Source organism: Erythrolamprus reginae, chromosome 1 (assembly GCF_031021105.1).
Source record: "Erythrolamprus reginae isolate rEryReg1 chromosome 1, rEryReg1.hap1, whole genome shotgun sequence".
NCBI classification, from domain to species: Eukaryota; Metazoa; Chordata; class Lepidosauria; order Squamata; family Dipsadidae; genus Erythrolamprus; species Erythrolamprus reginae.
Window position 1 is genome coordinate 376,592,132 of NC_091950.1, and position 19,530 is coordinate 376,611,661.

The 19,530-nt window shown below is 42.8% G+C and overlaps 1 protein-coding gene across 2 annotated transcripts in view; it reads left to right on the forward strand.

Annotated features, from left to right (window-relative positions):
• HNRNPLL (heterogeneous nuclear ribonucleoprotein L like) overlaps positions 1-16,426 on the forward strand; it is a 39,684-nt gene extending 23,258 nt beyond the window's left edge. Inside the window, exons 8-13 of one of the 2 annotated variants that reach the window (XM_070734700.1) lie at positions 6,968-7,203; positions 7,550-7,671; positions 9,719-9,920; positions 11,409-11,466; positions 11,687-11,785; positions 15,710-16,426. In XM_070734700.1, coding sequence (XP_070590801.1) covers positions 6,968-7,203; positions 7,550-7,671; positions 9,719-9,920; positions 11,409-11,466; positions 11,687-11,785; positions 15,710-15,765 — 773 coding nt within the window. In that variant the 3' untranslated portion in view covers positions 15,766-16,426. The remainder of the gene's footprint in view (positions 1-6,967; positions 7,204-7,549; positions 7,672-9,718; positions 9,921-11,408; positions 11,467-11,686; positions 11,786-15,709) is intronic. The other variant, XM_070734701.1, reaches the window with a different exon arrangement.
• Positions 16,427-19,530: the final 3,104 nt, after the last annotated feature.

The window sequence follows — 19,530 nt, forward strand, 5'->3', positions numbered from 1 at the left end:
CCTGTGTTATCTCTGGATGAGCCTAACCTAGACAGACCCCAACCTAACCTATGGGGCATAGGTCCAGAGGAACCAGATATTATTGAAGATTCCCCCCAGCCAGGATCCTCCCAGGCCTTTAGGGATTCTTCTGCCTTTCCTGCTGATATTTCTAGTTTACCTCCTGAGTTCCAATCTATTTTTGCTGTGTTGTCCAAGGCCATTGATGCCAAACTCTCCACCATCAATGAGCTTCCCTTACCTCCTCCTCCTCCTCGTCCCTCCCGCCCCTTGGGTTCTTCCCCAGCGGTTAGAGCTCCTATTCAGGATGATTCAGATTCCTCTCAGGACGAATATGAGGATATGGAGGATGATGAGGATCCCTTTCAAGGCCTCTCAGATGATGAGGAATCCCAAATAAAGGTTCCTTCTCCAATTACTATTTTTCCTTCTCAATTATTCAAATCTCTCCTCCTCAAAGCTAGAATTTCTACGGGATTAGCGGCCCAGGAGAAACAAGCCTCTACTGCCACTGATCCCCCGGAGGAGAACTTACCTTACTTCACAGAGGAACAGGAGGATAACGAGGTAATTCCTATGCCTAAATTGTTTAAAGATGCCTTACTCAAACAGTGGGATTTCCCAGCCTCTGGCCTTAATCCCTCCACCAAGGACAGAAAGTTGTACAAACTTTCCTCTTCCTATGAAGAGCTTCTATCCTTTCCCAAACCGGATGAACCTGTCAAGATCCTTCACTCGGCAGCGGCTGTGCCAGGCGAAGCGGAGGAAGTCCTCCGCCCAGAGGACAAGCGGATTGAACAAATGCTCAAAAGAGGATTCACCGCAGATTCCTGGGCCATTAAAAGTTCTGCAGCAGCTTCCTTTTTCTCCAGAGCCATGCTTCTGTGGCTTCGCCAACTTCAACAGCATATTCCTCCCGATGACTTGAGAGGTCAACAAGACTTCAACAAGGTCTTTGCAGCTGCCCAGTACGTGGCTGATGCCACCTTGCAATCTACTAGATTTTCTGCTAAGTCTATTGCAGCTTCTACAACGGCAAGAAGACTCCTATGGATTCGCCCTTGGCAAGCGGGAGTACGCCAGAAGTGGCAGTTATCCCAGGGACCCTTAAAGCGCGACCTTCTTTTCGGTGATCTTCTGGATCCACTCCTCACGGAAACCACGGACAAGAAGAAAGTTTTGGGTCCAACCACAAAAAAGGCTACCAAAACGCAGTCCTTTCGTCGCCCAGGGCGCCAGCAAGATCAAGCGGCGTCCTATCAGAGATCTCCAGGTCAGTATTCCCCCCGCTTTCGTTCCCAAGGTAGGAACTCCAGGGGCAGAGGTTTTCGCTTCCAAAGGGGAGCGTCCTCTAACAGGGCTTCAAAAAAACCTAGATGGTAATTTTTCCTCAATTCCCATAGGGGGTCGTCTAGCCCATTTCGCCTCTAATTGGCGTCTCACCTCCAAGGACCCCTGGGTCATTGACACTGTTCAAACAGGTCTCCTTTTAGAATTTATTTCTCCTCCCCCAAAACGTTTTATTTCCTGCCCTTCTCCCAGGTCCTCCTCAGATTGTAACCGTATGGAGGAGGCCATTTCTCATTTATTGTCCATCAGAGCCATTCAACCGGTTCCTTCCGGTCAGAAGGGCCTAGGTTTTTACTCCATCCTATTTATGGTTCCAAAGTCCTCCGGAGGTTGGAGAGCTATTTTGGATTTAAAGAAGCTAAACCTATTCATCAAATATAGGAAGTTTAAGATGCACTCCTTATCTTCTATTTTGGCCGCCATCCACACGGGAGATTTCATGGTCTCCTTAGACCTCACTGAGGCCTACCTCCACATTCCTATAGCCAAATGCCACAGAAAATTTTTACGTTTTTCCTTTCAAGGCAGGCATTTCCAGTATAGGGCGATGCCATTTGGCCTTTCCTCGGCCCCTCGGGTCTTTACAAAGCTCTTGGGGTCCCTGGCGGCCTATATCCGGGCGTCTCCCATCCACATTTTATGTTATCTTGATGATATTTTGATTCATGGGAACTCCCTAGAGAAAGTGAAAACAGACCTTTCTGTCACCATGTCAGTCCTTCAGGACCATGGATTTTCCATCAACTTTGATAAAAGTCACCTCCAACCTTCCACATCCATCTTACACCTGGGATCCATTATTAATTCAGAATCCTCCCAGGTTTTTCTCTCTCCCGAGAGAAAACTCAGTATAGGGGAGTTAATTTCTAACATTTTATCTAATTCTTCAGTATCCATAGTAACTCTGTCATCCCTTTTGGGGAAGATGGTGTCATGCATAGGCATCATTCCCTGGGCTCGCCTTCATGCTAGGGAACTCCAGTGGCTCCTATTACCCTTTCAGAGATCGGGGCACAGCAACTCAAATCGTCGCATTGTCATCCCACCAAGTGTTCGCAGATCCTTCAAGTGGTGGAAGTCTCCGGCCATGGACAAAGGATCCCCGTTCAGGTGCCCGGATCAATTTGTCATCACCACAGATGCCAGTCTATCGGGATGGGGCGCCCACGCCCAGGGGATGATAGCCCAGGGCACGTGGTCCCCGGAGGAAGCTTCCAGGCCAATCAATTGGCTAGAGTTAAGAGCCGTTTCCCTGGCTCTGAAGCATTTCTCTCCTCGCATTCCCAACCGGCACGTTCTCATTCTTACCGACAACATTGCCACAAAAAGCCATATCTGCAGACAGGGGGGCACGAGATCCAAGGCCCTCATGAGGGAGGCCCTCAAGTTAGGCCTTTGGGCGGAAAAACATCTTCGGTCGCTCCTAGCAGACCACATCTCGGGGAGCCTCAACGTCCAGGCGGATTGGCTATCTCGAGCAACGATAGACCCAGGAGAGTGGAATCTCCATCAAGACCTGTTCCATCAAATCAGCCTCAGATTCGGCCTACCAATCCTGGATCTCTTCGCGACCAATGCGAACGCCCAACTCCCTCGCTTCTTTTCCAGATTTCCATCCCCGGGAGCGGAAGCAATCAATGCCCTCCGGAGTCCATGGCCTCCAGGCCTACTCTACGCATTTCCTCCAATTCCAATTCTCCCGGACGTGATTCACAAGGTCCTCACCGAGAGGGCCCGAGTAATCTTAATCGCCCCTCATTGGCCCCGCCGGCCCTGGTTCGCGGACCTCCAACAGCTGTCCGTCCAGGACCCTTGGCGACTCCCCGTTTCGGGGGATATGCTGCGGCAGGGGGCTTCATTCCATCCAGACCCGGAGTGGTTCCACCTCACCGCCTGGCTGTTATCAGGAGAGACTTAGAACTGCGTGGTCATGACCCCGATTCAGTGGAGGTCATTTTAAAGGCCAGAAGGGGTTCGACCAATCGAATCTACGACCATACGTGGTCCAAGTTTCACCAGTGGTGTCTACAGGAAGGTCTCTCCCCTCTGTGCATCCCCATACACAGAATCATTTCCTTCCTTATGCAAGGCTTCCATAAAGGACTTTCCACCAGCACCCTCCGGCGTCATCTGGCAGCCATTTCATCTGTCCTAGGGGGTCCCCGCAGACAGCCTCTCCGATCCTTCCCTGAAGTTCAGGAATTCCTCAAGGGCATAGCCAACCTCAGACCTTCCAAGGTCCACAGGTACCCATCCTGGGATTTGCCACGGGTTCTCCATTCCCTCACGCAGGCACCATACGAACCCTTAAAATCGGCGTCCCTCAGGTACCTATCCTTTAAGGTAGCATTCCTGGTGGCTATTACCTCTGCACGACGCATTTCGGAGTTGGCTGCCCTCTCGATCAGGCAGGACCTTTGTCAATTTCATCAGGACAAGGTAGTCTTGCGACTGGACCCCACCTTCTTACCCAAGGTCAGTTCCATGTTCCACAGAACTCAGGATATTGTCCTACCATCCTTCTGCCTCCAACGAGACCATCCCTTGGCAATTAGATGGCACACCCTGGATCTTATTAGAGCGCTGAGAATCTATATCCAACGCACTGGACCCTTTCGGAGGTCAGAAGCACTGTTTATAGCCTATCACCCCAGAGTCATGGGTGCCAAAGTGTCTTCAACAGTAATAGGCCGTTGGATCAGAGGGACTATATCTAAGGCCTATGAATCGGCCTCCCTCTCAGTCCCAAGGAACATCACAGCGCATTCCACCAGGAGCGCAGCCACCTCGGCCGCTTGGGCGACTCAAGCCCCGTTGGAGGAGGTCTGCAAAGCAGCCACTTGGGCCTCGCCAAATTCCTTCATCAGGCACTACAAGATTGATGCTTACGCTTCAGCGGACGCTGCCTTCGGCAGAAGGGTACTCCAATCCGTTATCTCACACGATAGCAATCTAATCCCTCCCTAGGGACCATCTCTTGGGTATGTCCCATGTGACTGCTGGACCCGCTCCTTCAGTACGGAGAATAGGCGTTGATTGCTTACCTGAACGCCTCTTCTCGTACGGTGAGCGGGTACAGCAGTCACTTCCCGCCCTTGTATGTGTCTTCTTTACCTTCTATAATCCTTTTTCCTCTAACAATAAGAGTTGAACACTACAGAGCTTCACAGCTGAGCCTAGTCTATGGATTCGCGAATTCTGGGGAAGGGGCGGATCCGGCAAGCTTTTTTAACACTAGGCTCAGTTCCACCGGATTGGACATGAGCAACCCATGTGACTGCTGTACCCGCTCACCGTACGAGAAGAGGCGTTCAGGTAAGCAATCAACGCCTATTCTCAGGAATTGCCAAAGAAGAGGGAGCCAACCTATTCTCCAAAGCACCTGAGGGTAGAACTAGAATCAATGGGTGGAAACTAATGAAGGAGAGAAACAACCTAGAACTAAGGAGAAATTTCCTGATGGCTAGAACAATTAATCAGGGGAACAACTTGCCTACAGAAGTTGTGAATGCTCCAATACTGGAAGTTTTTAAGAAGATATTGGATAACCATCTGGTTGAAGTGGTGTAGGGTTTCCTGTCTAAGCAGGGGGTTGGACTAGAAGACCTCAAAGGTTCCTTCCAACTTTGTTATTCTGTTTTTCTATTTTCCCAAATGGTGATCATCAGTAGTGGGTTGTAAAACCCTTTATTGCTGGTTTGTGTGTGCAGAAGCATCCTGGGCGGATGGGCAGAACCTCCCGCTGCTGGCGCTACCAGTTCTTAGAACTGGGACAAACCAGGAGCAGCTCACCACTGGTGATCATGTAATTCCCTGCTGTTGCAACTTGTAAATAAATGCCAATTGTCAAGCATGCAGATCGTTATCACATGACCTCGGGGACACTGGGACAGTTGTAAATGTGATAACAGCCCTCCCAGGTAAACCAGATAGGAAGCATGACTAGAGGGACTAATTCTATTTTATTGCAAGGCCACATTAACAATCTTACAAATCTGAAGACACAGACTTCATATCATTCACTTTTAAAGGTTTGATCATTAGGGCAGACTCTTACTAAGTTTCATTCTCTGACCATTAAATTAGTTGTGGCTCTTGCCTCTCTTTGTCTGATAGTTTCCTAGAAATCATTTTTTTGTTTTGTCCCCCAAATTCATCCATACATTCCATTAGGGACTGGTCATGTCACCTTTTCCAGTGCCATTGTAACTTCAAATATTACTAAAAGTATGATTGTAAATCATGGACTGCCCGTATAGAGATAATCCTCAACTCACAGTCATTCGTTTAGTGACTTTTTGAAGTCACAAAAGCACTGAATAAAGTGATGAGACTGGTTTTCACACTTACAACCATTGCAGCATCTCCATGATAGGCGGGTTGCACTTACCTGCATACCAGGGTCCTGTATGCACATTCTCCCAATTCAGGCATGCCTGTGCCACTCATGCAATTTTGCTTCCACACATGTGCAGGAAGCAAAACTCACCAAAATCTCATGAGGAGACGCTTGCGTGTGTGCGATTTTGGCAATTTTTTTGCTTCTGCACATGCGCAGAAGCAAAAAAATCACCAAAATTTTGCATGAGCATCCCCTTGTAAGATTTCGCTTCTGCAAAAGAGGCCCAAAAAATCAGAAAAAAAGATGGCGGTAATAATAATAATAATAATAATTATTATTATTATTATTATTATTATTACGGAGAGGGGCGGCATACAAATCTAATAAATAATAAAGTAGTAGTAGTAGTAGTGTTAATTAGATTTGTATGCCGCCCCTCTCCAAAGTCTCGGAGCGGCTCACAACAGTAATAAATAATGAACAAATCCAATACTTAAAAACATCTAAAACCCATATCATTAAAAACCATACAACTCAGTCATACCATTCATAAACCATAATAGCCTAGGGATCTCTCAATTACCCCATGCCTGGCATCATAGATGGGTCTTCAATAACTTAAGAAAGGCGAGGGTGGGGACAGTTCTAATCTCCGGGGGGGGGGGGGGGTTGGTTCCAGAGGACATTGTTTAGTCAACGGGACCCAGAGAAGGCCAACTCTGTGCGACCTTATCGGCTGCTGGGATTCATGCGGCAGAAGACGGTCCTGAAGGTATTCTGGTCCGATGCCATGTAGGGCTTTATAGGTACTGGAGCAATTGTGTACACATTGCGCAATCTGATGGTTGCTACCGGAACAGACCCGCCGCCCATGATCACATTAAAATTTGTACACTTGGCAACTGGCACGTATTTATGATAGTTGCGCTGTCTCTGTATCATGTGATCACCATTTGTAACCTTCCCAGCTGACGTCCAACAAGCAGAGTCTATGAAGGAAGCTTTATTCACTTAACAACCTCATGATTCACTTAATAACTGTAGTGACTTGTTTAACAACTGGCAAAAAAGCTAAAATGTGGCACAACTCATTTAACAACTGTTTTGCTTAGTAAAACAGATTTTTTTGGTCGTAAAGTTGAGGATTACCTGTACTATTTAAAAATGAGTTTTACTATTTAATGAAATATCACTAAATAAGTCATGTTGCTGTGATTATTTTGTAATGCTATATTTACTTGATTCATTAAACTTATTACTATTACTTAATACTAGGGAGTATTTTTCCTTTAGGATCGCATGGTCCTCTGTTACCTTTACCAAGTCGGTATAGAATGGCATCTCGTGATACTCCAGAGCTTGTTGCTTATCCACTTCCCCAAGCCTCCTCATCTTATATGCATGGAGGAAGCCCCTCAGGATCTGTTGTCATGGTCAGCGGTTTGCACCAGCAAAAGATGAATTGCTCAAGAGTCTTCAACTTGTTCTGTTTATATGGAAATATTGAAAAGGTAAACTAAATGCCTATCATTGTGACTGTAAAGCAGAAATGTATTACAATTACCCCACCAACATCAGATGTGTGGCTTCTGAATACTGTTAAATTGAATTGTAATTTTATTATAGTATAATGGAATAATTGCATTAACACCAAAGTGGAAGCTTTTGTTTTAATTTATCTCACCCACTTTTTTAGCATTCAGGTGATCACCAAAATGCAGCCATTTGCCTGAAAAAGCTTGTGTATAAGGACAGTAAATACCTTTGAAGACAAGTCATTGTTATGTATCTTCCAACTGAAATGGAAAAATGTTCTATCCTTTAAATTGAATTTATGTATAATTTAAAATATTACAGGTGAAATTTATGAAGACTATTCCAGGCACTGCATTAGTGGAAATGGGTGATGAATATGCTGTTGAAAGAGCAGTCACACATCTCAACAATGTCAAATTATTTGGGAAGAGACTAAATGTTTGGTAGGTGTGCATCACCATTTTTATTTTAGTATCAATACAAATATAAGATAAAATGTGTTAAATCAACGCGATGTAGAAAATGTAATTCAGTTTGAGAAAAATCCCTTTTTTATACATTTACAAAATGCCATGTGACTCTTCATTAATTTGCAATCCCAGAGGGTCCTGGAGGAATAGATTATCTGGAAATAGATTATTTTCAGGCACTGAAATGGCATTGGTTGCACTCATGGATGATCTCTGATGTTAGCATGATGGATGTGGTTCCTCCATCCTTGCTCTTCTTGACCTCTCTGTGGCTATCAATAGCATTGTCCATGGTATCCTTCTGGGCCAATTTAGGAAATTGGGGGTGGACAGCACAGTTTTGAGCTGGTTCACCTTCTTCCTCCAAAGCCAGTCCCAATAGATGTTAATAGGGAGTGAAAGTTCTAGCTCATGGCCCTCCCCTGTAGGCTGCTATGGTCAGTGCTCCTTCCACTTCTTTTTTAACATCTACATGAAACCACTGAGACCGGATGAGGCATCACCACTATACTGATGATATACAGTTATATGTCTTTATAGCAATGGACGTCCTTTCACAGTGCCTGGACGCTGTGGGGGCCTGGATAGGAGACAACAAACTTCAAGTGAAACCTGGTAAAACAGAGTGTGTATGGGTTGACTTCTCTGTATCCAGGAGATTATCATCTTAGGTCCTGGATGAGGTTGGACCACCTGTTGCATACCTTGGGGATTCTCTTGGGTTCAGGGCTCCTGCTCAATGAGCAGGTAGCAACCATGGCCAGGGGGGCCTTTGTCAACTCCACATTGTGTATCAGTTATGCCCCTTCCAGGACAAAGAAGCCTTCTGTTCCGCCACTCATGCCCTGGTCATCTCCCCATTGGACTATTACAATGCGCTCTAAGTGGGGCTAATCCTTCAAAAGTATCTAGAAGCTTCAGCTGGTGCAGAATGTAGCTGTGCAAGCCATACTGACTTATAGCTTTTACATATAGCTTTTATGAATGGTATGATTGTATTGTATGGTTTTTAATGATGGGTTTTTAAAATGTTTTTGTTTTCTTTTTAAATATTGGATTTGTATATTGTTGTGATTGTTGTGAGCTGCTCCGAGTCTCCGGAGAGGGGCATCATACAAATCTAATAAATTAAATTAAATTAAATTATATAACATCTTAGCTCTGTGAACTGCACTGGATGCCAGTTTGCTTCTGGATTCAGTTCAAGATATTGGTGGCCACTTATAAAGCTTACATGGCATAGGGCCAGGTTACCTATGGAACCAGCTTTGCCACATCACATCACCCCATTCCACATGTTCAGGCAGAGACATATGCTGTAGACCATGTCTATCAAATAATTTTGGCTGGCAGAGTCTAGGAAGAACACCTTCTCTGCTGATGACCCTGCATTGTGAAATATCCTGTCCTCAGAGGTGATGAAAGCCCCCAATCTTTTGACCTTTCATAAAGTGGTCGAAACCCCACAACTGGTTGTCCCACACAACTGTGAGGCTAGCCGGTTCAGTGAGAACCCCTACTCAGCCCTGTATTAACCGCTTAACCCGCCCACCCCAGTTTTTGAATGTTTCACCTTTTGAAATTTTATATTATTTTAAAAAATTTAAAACTCTTTAATCTTAAATTATTCTGATTTTAATGTTTTTTATTTTTATTCATTCTTTTGTACACTGCTCAGAGCATCTCTGAGGGGTGATTAAGAATATGAAAAATAAATAGAATAGAATAGAAAAAAGGACTGGACTAGACTAAAATAGGAATAAGGTACTGTATTTGATCAAGTGTGATTAAACACAAAAGGAATTTGTTTCTAGTGCAGAAGCTCTCGGTGTACATGCAAAGCATCAGAATATTTACAATCATCATTTCATTGACTTTCCTTATAATATGATAAGAGTATTTTACTGCAATAGTTGAAAGGTTAATCAATCTATTGAGTATAATTAAACTTTACAAGCTAATTAAGTAAAATTTTCTGATTATTGTGAAAGGTGTTTTCTTGACTATTTTTTAATTGCAGTGTATCCAAGCAGCATTCAGTTGTTCCTAGTCAAATATTTGAGCTGGAAGATGGGACAAGCAGTTATAAAGACTTTGCAATGAGCAAGAACAATCGTTTTACAAGTGCTGGCCAAGCATCCAAGAACATCATCCAGCCACCTTCTTGTGTATTACACTACTACAATGTACCCCTATGTGTGACTGAAGAGACCTTTGTAAAGGTAAGAATAGACCATGGTTTTAAACAATAATCAAGCTACAAAATCTAATTATTTTTACACCTTTTTATATATCTTTTTGTAGCCTGTCAATTTTAAATCTTCTTTCCTGTCAGTTTCAGTTATTCTTTTTCCATAACATATTTTAAGGATCGTTATCTAAAATGTCAGATATTCTTAAATTAATTTCTGAGTTGATTGTTCACAAATATCGTTCAGTATATCTTTATAATTTAAAATATATGATTAAAGTATTTTTTCCATTCTATATTAGTAATCAAATTTAAATGTTCTTCTCTTGTAATTATAATCTTTAACTCCCGTTTGTTCTATCCAGCTTTCAACCTTCAGATTTGATTTATTTTTAGAATTCAAAACAATGACATTTTCCCATGGGAAAGATTATAATTAATATTATAATAATCCTGAGTCCAATTGGGATTGGGCAGCATAGAAGTTTAAACAAACAAACAAACAAACAAATAAATCTTATTTCTTATCCATCTGCACTCTTAATTCATTTACCACTTCTCAAAATGAACATTCTATTCACCATTTTGCTGTTTATTAAACTTTAATAACTTTATTTAATAATTTTTGAAAGTCCTTATTCCTATATTCAAAATTTCTTTCACTGAGGATTGAAAGGTTGAGCACTGTAAATCATGTCTCTGAAGGCTCCTAATAACTGGAAAGCAATTAGGTAATTGCAAAAAAGATTTTTAAATCTTGATCAAAGTTCGTATATTTATTTATTTATTTAATTTATTTATTTGATTCTTATGTCGCATGTTACAACATGTTAGCAATAGCATTGTTTAACAGAGCCACCATATTGCCCCCATAATCTGGGTCCTCATTTTACCCACCTTGGAAGGATGGAAGGCTGAGTCAACCTTGTATAATTGTGGCTGCGTTACGGTTGTGAGCAACATTGAAATCCCTTGACTTTCAGTCATTCAATTTACAAACTGACTGCAGAAGTTATGACTTCTGCTGTCTATTCAGGAGTTGCTGTCTAGATTGCAATTTTTTTGAAATGAAATCACCATCTGGAATCCACCCTCCAGCTATCAATTGGTCTGCAGTATTGTTCTTCAGTCCTTCAGAGACATCTAGTTTGCCATAAACCCTTACTGGAAGTTCAGGGACTGTATCTTCTTGAACTCCCCTGCACAACAGCATTTCTTGGTGCTGGTGGCATAGGAGTTGAAATAGAAAGCTGTGCTTCAAGAGTCTAAGACAGCTGCTATTGCTGCTGCCAGGCCTCCACTTCAGACCTAGTTCTACCATAACTTTGAATTGTCATTAAGCAAGGATTACCTAAAACTGTTTATTTTTAAACAATTATGTTTATTATATTTCTACCCTGCCTCATTGTAATAATTCAGTATTTGTTGTCTCAATCTTTCATAACGAAGTATTTGTGAATCATTCTAGCATTGAGTCTTGCTGTTTAGCAACCAATTTTTTGTTTTCTTATTGTTACAGTTGTGTGATGATCATGAAGTCCTATCTTTTATCAAATATAAAGTATTTGATCCAAAACGTAAGTGAATATTACTTGAAGGAGAACACTGTTAGATATTAGCTCGGGTGTGCTTATGGGGTTCTCATGGACAGTTTTTTGGAGTATTATTAAACATGCCTTTAATGTGACAGAAAACAATTTCACTTATTATTTAAAAATATTTTTAAAAACCTGGGCAAATGATTCTGACAGAGAAAAAGCAAAGCAAAACATTTACAGTAATTCTTTATTTTGCCAGCATCAGCTAAAACACTTTCTGGTCTCTTGGAATGGGAATGCAAGACAGTTGCAGTGGAAGCTCTTACAGTACTCAATCACTACCAGATAAGAGTGCCTAGTAAGTATCACTGTGAAATAATCTTCACATCATGTTTGTTGAGGATGTATTAATTAGATAATGTTGGGCAGGGAAGTATAATTTGCAGAAATTAGCATTCATAATGCCATTGGGTCTACTGCATTTTAATCTATTTGATTGATTGTCTGATTGATTGATTGACTGACTGACTGACAGATTGATGAAAAATTGTATGGCTGGCCAACTAACTGTAAGTGGCTCCTGGCAACTGTCAAAGATAAAACCCAGTATAAAAACAATATAGATGCCGTAGCCCTCACCTTTCCCCTCATCTTGGCAGCAACAATCAAATGTGCCACTTGGTGGGCTCCATATTACTCTCTTGCCCCCAGGCCCATTGGCCAAACTTCAGCGCCTTTCAAGAGTGTCAAAGTGGTGGCCAACTTTATCTCTTCAAGGATGATGTTACAAGAGGGAGAAAGCCACAACAGAGAAAGCCATTTTTCCCCCCTGCTAGATCAGGGGTGTCAAACTCAAGGCCCGGGGGCTAGATCAGGCCCACAGGGTGCTTAGGTCTGGCCCCTGGAAGCAGCAAAGGACTGGCCTGCGGTGCCTCTGCCAGTGAAAATTGAGTTCCATTTTAGCTGGCAGAGGGTTGCAGGAAGCTGTCATAGCCATAAACAGAGCTCAAGAGCCCATTTTTAATGGCAGAGCGCTCGGGCTGCACAGGCATTCTAACACGGGTGATGTTGAGCTGGTCTCATCATGTCCACCCTGGCCACACCCACCCCATCCCCTGAGGTCAAACACAACCTTATGTGACCTGCAATGAAATGGAGTTTGACACCCCTGTGCTAGGTGGGAGAGGATAGTAATTTTGTTCTGTATTGGCCAGAGGTTTTCTCTAGGTCTGTGATGGCAAACCTATTAGCCATCACTGTGGTGTTTACATTTGGAAAACAGTGCTACAGATCCTCAGCATATCTTAAAAGCTAGTTAACAAGCATATTAAATATCCAGTGGCTAAAGAAATTTGCTTTAACAATTATGATAATATTATTTATTTTACCGATTATGGTAAAGCAATATTATGAACTATTTTAATAATTGCATAAATGCATTAGAAATAAATACACTGCTCAAACAAATAAAGGGAATACTCAAATAACACATCCTAGATCTGAATGAATGAAATATTCTCATTGAATACTTTATTATGTACAAAGTTGAATGTGCACAACAGCATGTGAAATTGATTGTCAATCAGTGTTGCTTCCTAAGTGGACAGTTTGATTTCACAGAAGTTTGATTTACTTGGAGTTACATTGTGTTTTTTAAGTGTTCCCTTTATTTTTTTTGAGCAGTGTATGCTTGCATAGTGTTTATTAGATAAATATACAGTGATCCCCCGCTCGTTGCGAGGGTTCCGTTCCAGGACCCCCCGCAACGAGCGGGTTTTCGCGAAGTAGCGCTGCGGAAGTAAAAACACCATCTGCGCATGCGCAGATGGTGTTTTTACTTCCCAGCAGCGAGGAGCCGAAGATTGGGGTTTCCCCGCCGCCCACGCGAACTCCTCGCTGCTGCCGCGCCCGCCGCTCGCCCGCCCTGAAAGGGAAAGCCCCCCCAGGCCGGCTCTAATTCCCCCAGGCCGGCTCCCATCGTTTTAAAACAGGCGCGCCCCTTCTCCGCTGACTCCTGGCGAACTTCCCCGCTTTAGGAGTCAGCGGAGAAGCGGCGCGCCTGTTTTAAAACGATCGGAGCCGGCCTGGGGGGGGCTTTCCAGCAACCCACGAGCCCCCAACCCGGGCTCGTGGGTTGCTGGAAAGCCCCCCCAGGCCGGCTCCGATCCCCCAGGCCGTGTCTCCTTCTCCCTCCTCCTCCTCTTCTTCCCCGCTCTTCCATCCTTCGCTGCCGAGGTCGCCAGGAAGGGAGAAGAAGAGTCAATGAACGGCGCCAGCCGCCTCGCCCAACGCAAAGCGCAAGAGCCCAGACCCGGAGGCAACCCGCTCGCTGTCTGCGGCGCTTCGAGTTTCTCCTCCCGGAGGCGCGCTCGGCGCTCGCTGCAGCGGGGGAAGACCCAGGGAAGGTTCCTTCGTCCGCTGCCCACGGAAAGGGGAAACCCGGATCTTCGGCTGCAGCGAGCGCCGAGTGCGCCTCCGGGAGGAGAAACTCGAAGCGCCGCGGACAGCGAGCGGGTTGCCTCCGGGTCTGGGCTCTTGCGCTTTGCGTTGGGCGAGGCGGCGGCTGGCGCCGTTCATTGACTCTTCTCCCTTCCTGGCGACTTCGGCGGCGATGGATGGAAGAGCGGGGAAGAAGAGGAGGAGGAGGGAGAAGGAGACACGGCCTGGGGGATCGGAGCCGGCCCGGGGGGGCTTTCCAGCAACCCACGAGCCCGGGTTGGGGGCTCGTGGGTTGCTGGAAAGCCCCCCCAGGCCAGCTCCGATCTTTTAAAACAGGCACGCCGCTTCTCCACTGACTCCTGGCGAACTTCCCCGCTTTAGGAGTCAGGAGAAGACCCAGGGAAGCCGCCCAGCAGCTGATTTGCCCGGCGCCATCTACGCATGCGTGCCCATAGAAAAAAGGGCACGCAAGCGCAGATGGTGTTTTGACTTCCGGGTTCAAAAATCGCAAATTACCCTGTTCGCAATGGTCGGGGACGCAATAACCGGGGGATCACTGTATATAGAATTGCAACCATTTATTGCAAGATAGTATTATCAATTACAGTATGATAAAGATGCTTACACTTAAATCTAGGTCTAAAACAGAGGCAAATAACAAGTTTTGCTCCTATGTAATAAATTATTACCTTGACTGAGAAAGAATAATCTCCAGGGCATGAATAGTCCAATAATTTTTAAACTTGTTGGTGTAAATGGCAAACTTGTACAGACTTCACCCCCAGTAAAAAAAAACCAAAACTGGATTACTGTTCAGCAGAAAGTATACTATTTTTTTTACTACTTCCATTTTGATCTACATATAAAACAAAATAATAATAATAATAATAATAATAATAATAATAATAATAATTATTATTATTATTATTATTATTTATTAGATTTGTATGCCGCCCCTCTCCGTAGACTCGTGTTAGTATCTTGCAATTTATAAAATGCAATCTTTAATTAAAAATAAACAATCCAATTTTCTTGAAAAAGCTAACTATTGACTGTTTAGGCATAGCAGGAGCTAGTGTTGCCAATGAGCCTTTTTGCCTGTGTAAGATATCAGACTGCCCTCTTGCTTGCTCTCATTTGTACTTGGGCGTGCCAGCTTGTCTAGACAGTGATTCAGCTTGATGCACAGTTGTAACTTCCTTCTGATTGTCTCACGGACTCCTAAGGAATTGTGACCTACTGTTTAAACCTATGACATTGTCCATTTCGAAGACTCAGTAACTTAGGATTAGAAATAAACTGATCTCTACCCCATGCAACTGTCCTAGTAACATTGGTGGTTTTATTTGCAAACTAAAATACTGCATGTTCCTAGCAAGAAGGTACTGCATTTTGAATGTTATATTCGTGTGAGATTTCTATGAAAGAAATGTAGATGTGAGAAAATGCAGGAAAATTGCTCTCTTCAGAAAAAAAAAAGCCATATTTCTATAAAACCGTGTTTATAAAAAATTAGCTCAAAGTAGTTTGTTTGTTTGTTTGTTTGTTTGTTTGTTTATTTATTTATTTATTTATTTATTTATTTATTTATTTATTTATTTATTTATTTATTTATTTATTTATTTATTTATTTATTTATTTATTTATTTATTTATTTATTTGGGTTTGTATGCTGCCCCTCTCCAAAGACTCGGGGCGGCTCACAACAAGTGAAACAATCATAAGTTTACTATTTTCCTTCTCAATTTAGTTTAAAACTACAATTTTGTGATGAGCAAGCTATTTTAAAGATTAAAACTTGTAGTATTTTTCTAACTCTTGAGTTTCTTTTTGCATTTTACAGATGGCTCTAACCCATATACCTTGAAGCTTTGCTTCTCTACTTCTTCCCATCTGTAGACAAAAGACGGCATGTTAAGGACTCCATTTACCTTTTATTTACAAATATGAGATGATATGTGGTTTATTGATTCTAAAATATTTGCCCAGTTTCCTTATTTCAGTTTAACTGGTTTATTTGTTTTGTAATACATGAATGTGTTTACATGCCAAATGTTTCCTTTTTCCCCTCAAAAAAGTAGGTATACCAGTGTATAATATAGTGCATATTATCCTACATAACTGTTAACTACAGGATTTGATTGCCTTGGTAGTAGAGTGTGCATATCTATTGGAAAAGAGGTCTTGATTTTAAACCAGTTTTCCATGTCACCATTCCATTTATAGTATCAATGCAAAAAGGATAATTATTTTAGGATATTAGTTGTAAAATTCATGGTTACTATTACTAATTATAAATTGTATGTATTACAACAGTTCTAAGCAAAATACATGTCTACATTCTTTCCAAATTACACATACTGACATTTTAGTAATGTAATATATGGTTTCTAAAAAGGAACTTCGTGAGAAAAAAAATTAATACCCTTTTTGCAGAATGGAAGGAAACTTATTTTTACAAATTGCCTTTTCAGAATTATTTTCATTTATATTAGCATGATGTCCTAATCCTGGCCTGAAACTATTGCAAAAAAAATGAAAATAAAAACTCAAATCTGAATAACAAGTTTCCTGTTTTCTTTACTTTATCCATGTTGTTATAAAATGAAACCAATAGTCATTAAAGGTGATTTTAGGGAAAGAGGTTGATAATACTTTTCAACTTGCTTCCTGTGTCCACTGCAATATTCTATTGTTTCAGCTAAACAGTTGATTAGCACCATCTCCCAAACAGCCACCAGAGGGAAATATATTATTGTAAGCATGTCAAACATTATTCATATAAAAACTGTTTAGATAACCCCTGATCAAAAAGAACAAAAGCCTATAACATGTGCAAGTTGTTCAAATTATTTGTCTATGATTTTATTTGTTGAAGATGGTTTGAAATGACAATGGGGCTCAGAGAAGCACAGTCGCAAAAAAAAGGAAGGAAGGAAATCAATATTTTTCTTATATTTGTAATCATAGTTAAATTAACAATTAAGGGGTCAAATGTGGTTTTTCTTTATGAGTGGTTCTGACCCACCTAATTAATAATTAAAATACATAGGAAACTAGCTTTCTACAAAGCAGAACAGGAGCCCCTGTCTTAAACTGCTTCTGAGCGTTGAACAAAAAAAATAACTTGGTTACACATTCATTCTTAAGAACTGTGCCCATCTGTCCTGTTCTGTCCAGGAAAGAAAACAAAGGTAAGGTGGTATACAACCGTTAGGGCAATTGTAATGTTTATCTGCAATAGGCATACAAATCCGATAAATAAATATCTGCATCTGCTTTATCTTTTTCTGCTTTAAGGTATTAACTGTTAGGTGTTACCTAACAGTTAATTGTACAAAACATGGCATCTGTCTCTACTTGGGAAATTGCAATGCTTACAAAATGATAGTAGAAATAATAAGACCAATTTTCCATGCACAGCTTAGGTATTGGTAATGAGGCAGGGATTGGTAAGTTTTGTGAAGGGGAAACAATACTGATGAGAGCAAACTGAAGGCTGTTTGCAGCTACAATCAACAAGTTTTTTTAAAAGTGACTTATTCAATAGGCTGCTTTACTCTGGATAGATATTTTGTGTGTGTGTGTGTGTGTGTGTGTAAAAGAGAGATGTACACAGACAATTTGTTCTTGGGTCAAAGAGGGGTGAAGGTGGGTATAGACCAGTGATGGCGAACCTTTTTTCCATAGGGTGCTGAAAGAGTGGGCGTGCGCTATTGTGCATGTGCGAGTGCCCCCACCCATAATTCAATGCTTGGGGAAGGTGAAAAGAGCGTCCCCCACTCCCTGGAGGCCCTCTGGAGGCGGGAAACAGCCTATTTTCCAACTTCTGGTGGGCCCAGTAGGTTCGTGTTTTGCCCTCCCCAAGCTCCAAAGGCTTCCCTGGAGCCAGTGGAGGGTAAAAACACCCTCCAAGAGCCTCTGTGTGAGCCAAAAATCAGGTGACCAGCACACTCATGCATGTTGGAGCTGAGCTAGGGCAACAGCTCACGTGCCAGCAGATATGGCTTCGTGTGCCACCTGTGGCACCTGTGCCATAGATTCACCATCACTGGTATAGACTGTATCTTGGTTCAAATATTTATGCCTTTTGTTGTATTGTGATGGCTAAGTTGGATTAAGGGAATAAAATCCATAAAATCTATCACTTGATTATAAAATGCAGTTTTGTTGTGGCTTTCAAAAGTCAAAGCTGCAGGTGTATATACAATATATCACAGAAGTGAGTACGCCGGTCCACATTTGGTAAATATTTAAGTATCTTTTCATGTGACAATACTGAAAAAAAGACACTTGGCTACAATGTAAAGTGGTGAGTATACAGTTGTATAACAGTGTAAATGTGCTGTCTCCTCAAAATAACGCAACACATAGCCTAAACTGCTGGCAACAAAAGTGACTATATCCCTAAGTAATAATGTCCAAATAGGGCCCAAGTAGCCAATTTCCTTCCCTTGTGACATGCTAGTAGTACAAAATCTCAGATGTGAAGGGGAGGAGGTGTGTTAAGTTTGGTGTTATCACTCACACTCTCATAAGGTGTATTCACTTCTGTATGATAATAGAAATGAGGCCAAATCAGTAATAGGGCTGTGTGTCCTTCAATCCACCTATCTCCCTCTCATTTTGCTGTTTTAAACCATTGACTAAGTCACTCTTAAAGCAACTAATCTCCGGGGGGGAGTTGGTTCTGGAGGGCTGGGGCCGCCACAGAGAAGGCTCTTCCCCTGGGCCCCGCCAAATGACATTGTTTAGTTGACGGGACCCGGAGAAGGCCCACTCTGTGGGACCTAATTGGTCGCTGGGATTCGTGCAGCAGAAAGCGGTCCCTGAGATAATCTGATCTGGTGCCATGGAGGGCTTTATAGGTCATAACCAACAATTTGAATTGTGACCAGAAACTGATCGGCAACCAATGCAGACTGCGGAGTGTTGGTGTTATATGGGCATTTTTGGGAAAGCCCATGATTGCTCCCGCAGCTGCATTCTGCACGATCTGAAGTTTCCGAACACTTTTCAAAGGTAGCCCCATGTAGAGAGCATTACAGTAGTCGAGCCTCGAGGTGATGAGGGCATGAGTGACTGTGAGCAGTGACTCCCGGTCCAAATAGGGTGCACCAGGCGAACCTGGGCAAACGCCCCCCTTGCCACAACCAAAAGATGTTTCTCTAATGTGAGCTGTGGATCGAGGAGGACGCCCAAGTTGCGGACCCTCTCTGAGGGGGACCCTCTCTGAGGGGGGCAATGACTCCCCCCCCCCAGGGTGATGGACGGACAGATGGAATTGTCCTTGGGAGGCAAAACCCACAGCCACTCCGTCTTTTCAGGGTTGAGTTTGAGTCTGTTGACACCCATCCAGACCCCAACAGCTTCCAGGCACCAGCACATCACTTCCACTGCTTCGCTGACTGGACAAGGGGTGGAGATGTAAAGCTGGGTATCATCTGCGTACTGATGATACCTCACCCCATGCCCTTGGATTATCTCACCCAGCGGTTTCATGTAGATATTAAATAGCAGGGGGGAGAGGACCGACCCCTGAGGTCACCTAAGCATGTCCATGTTATAAAATTATGGTGAAATGTCATCCCTATTGCCTGTTTAAGTTCCATTAATAGCAATGGTATAGTTTAAAAAGGTATGTGATGCAATCAATCTATTCCC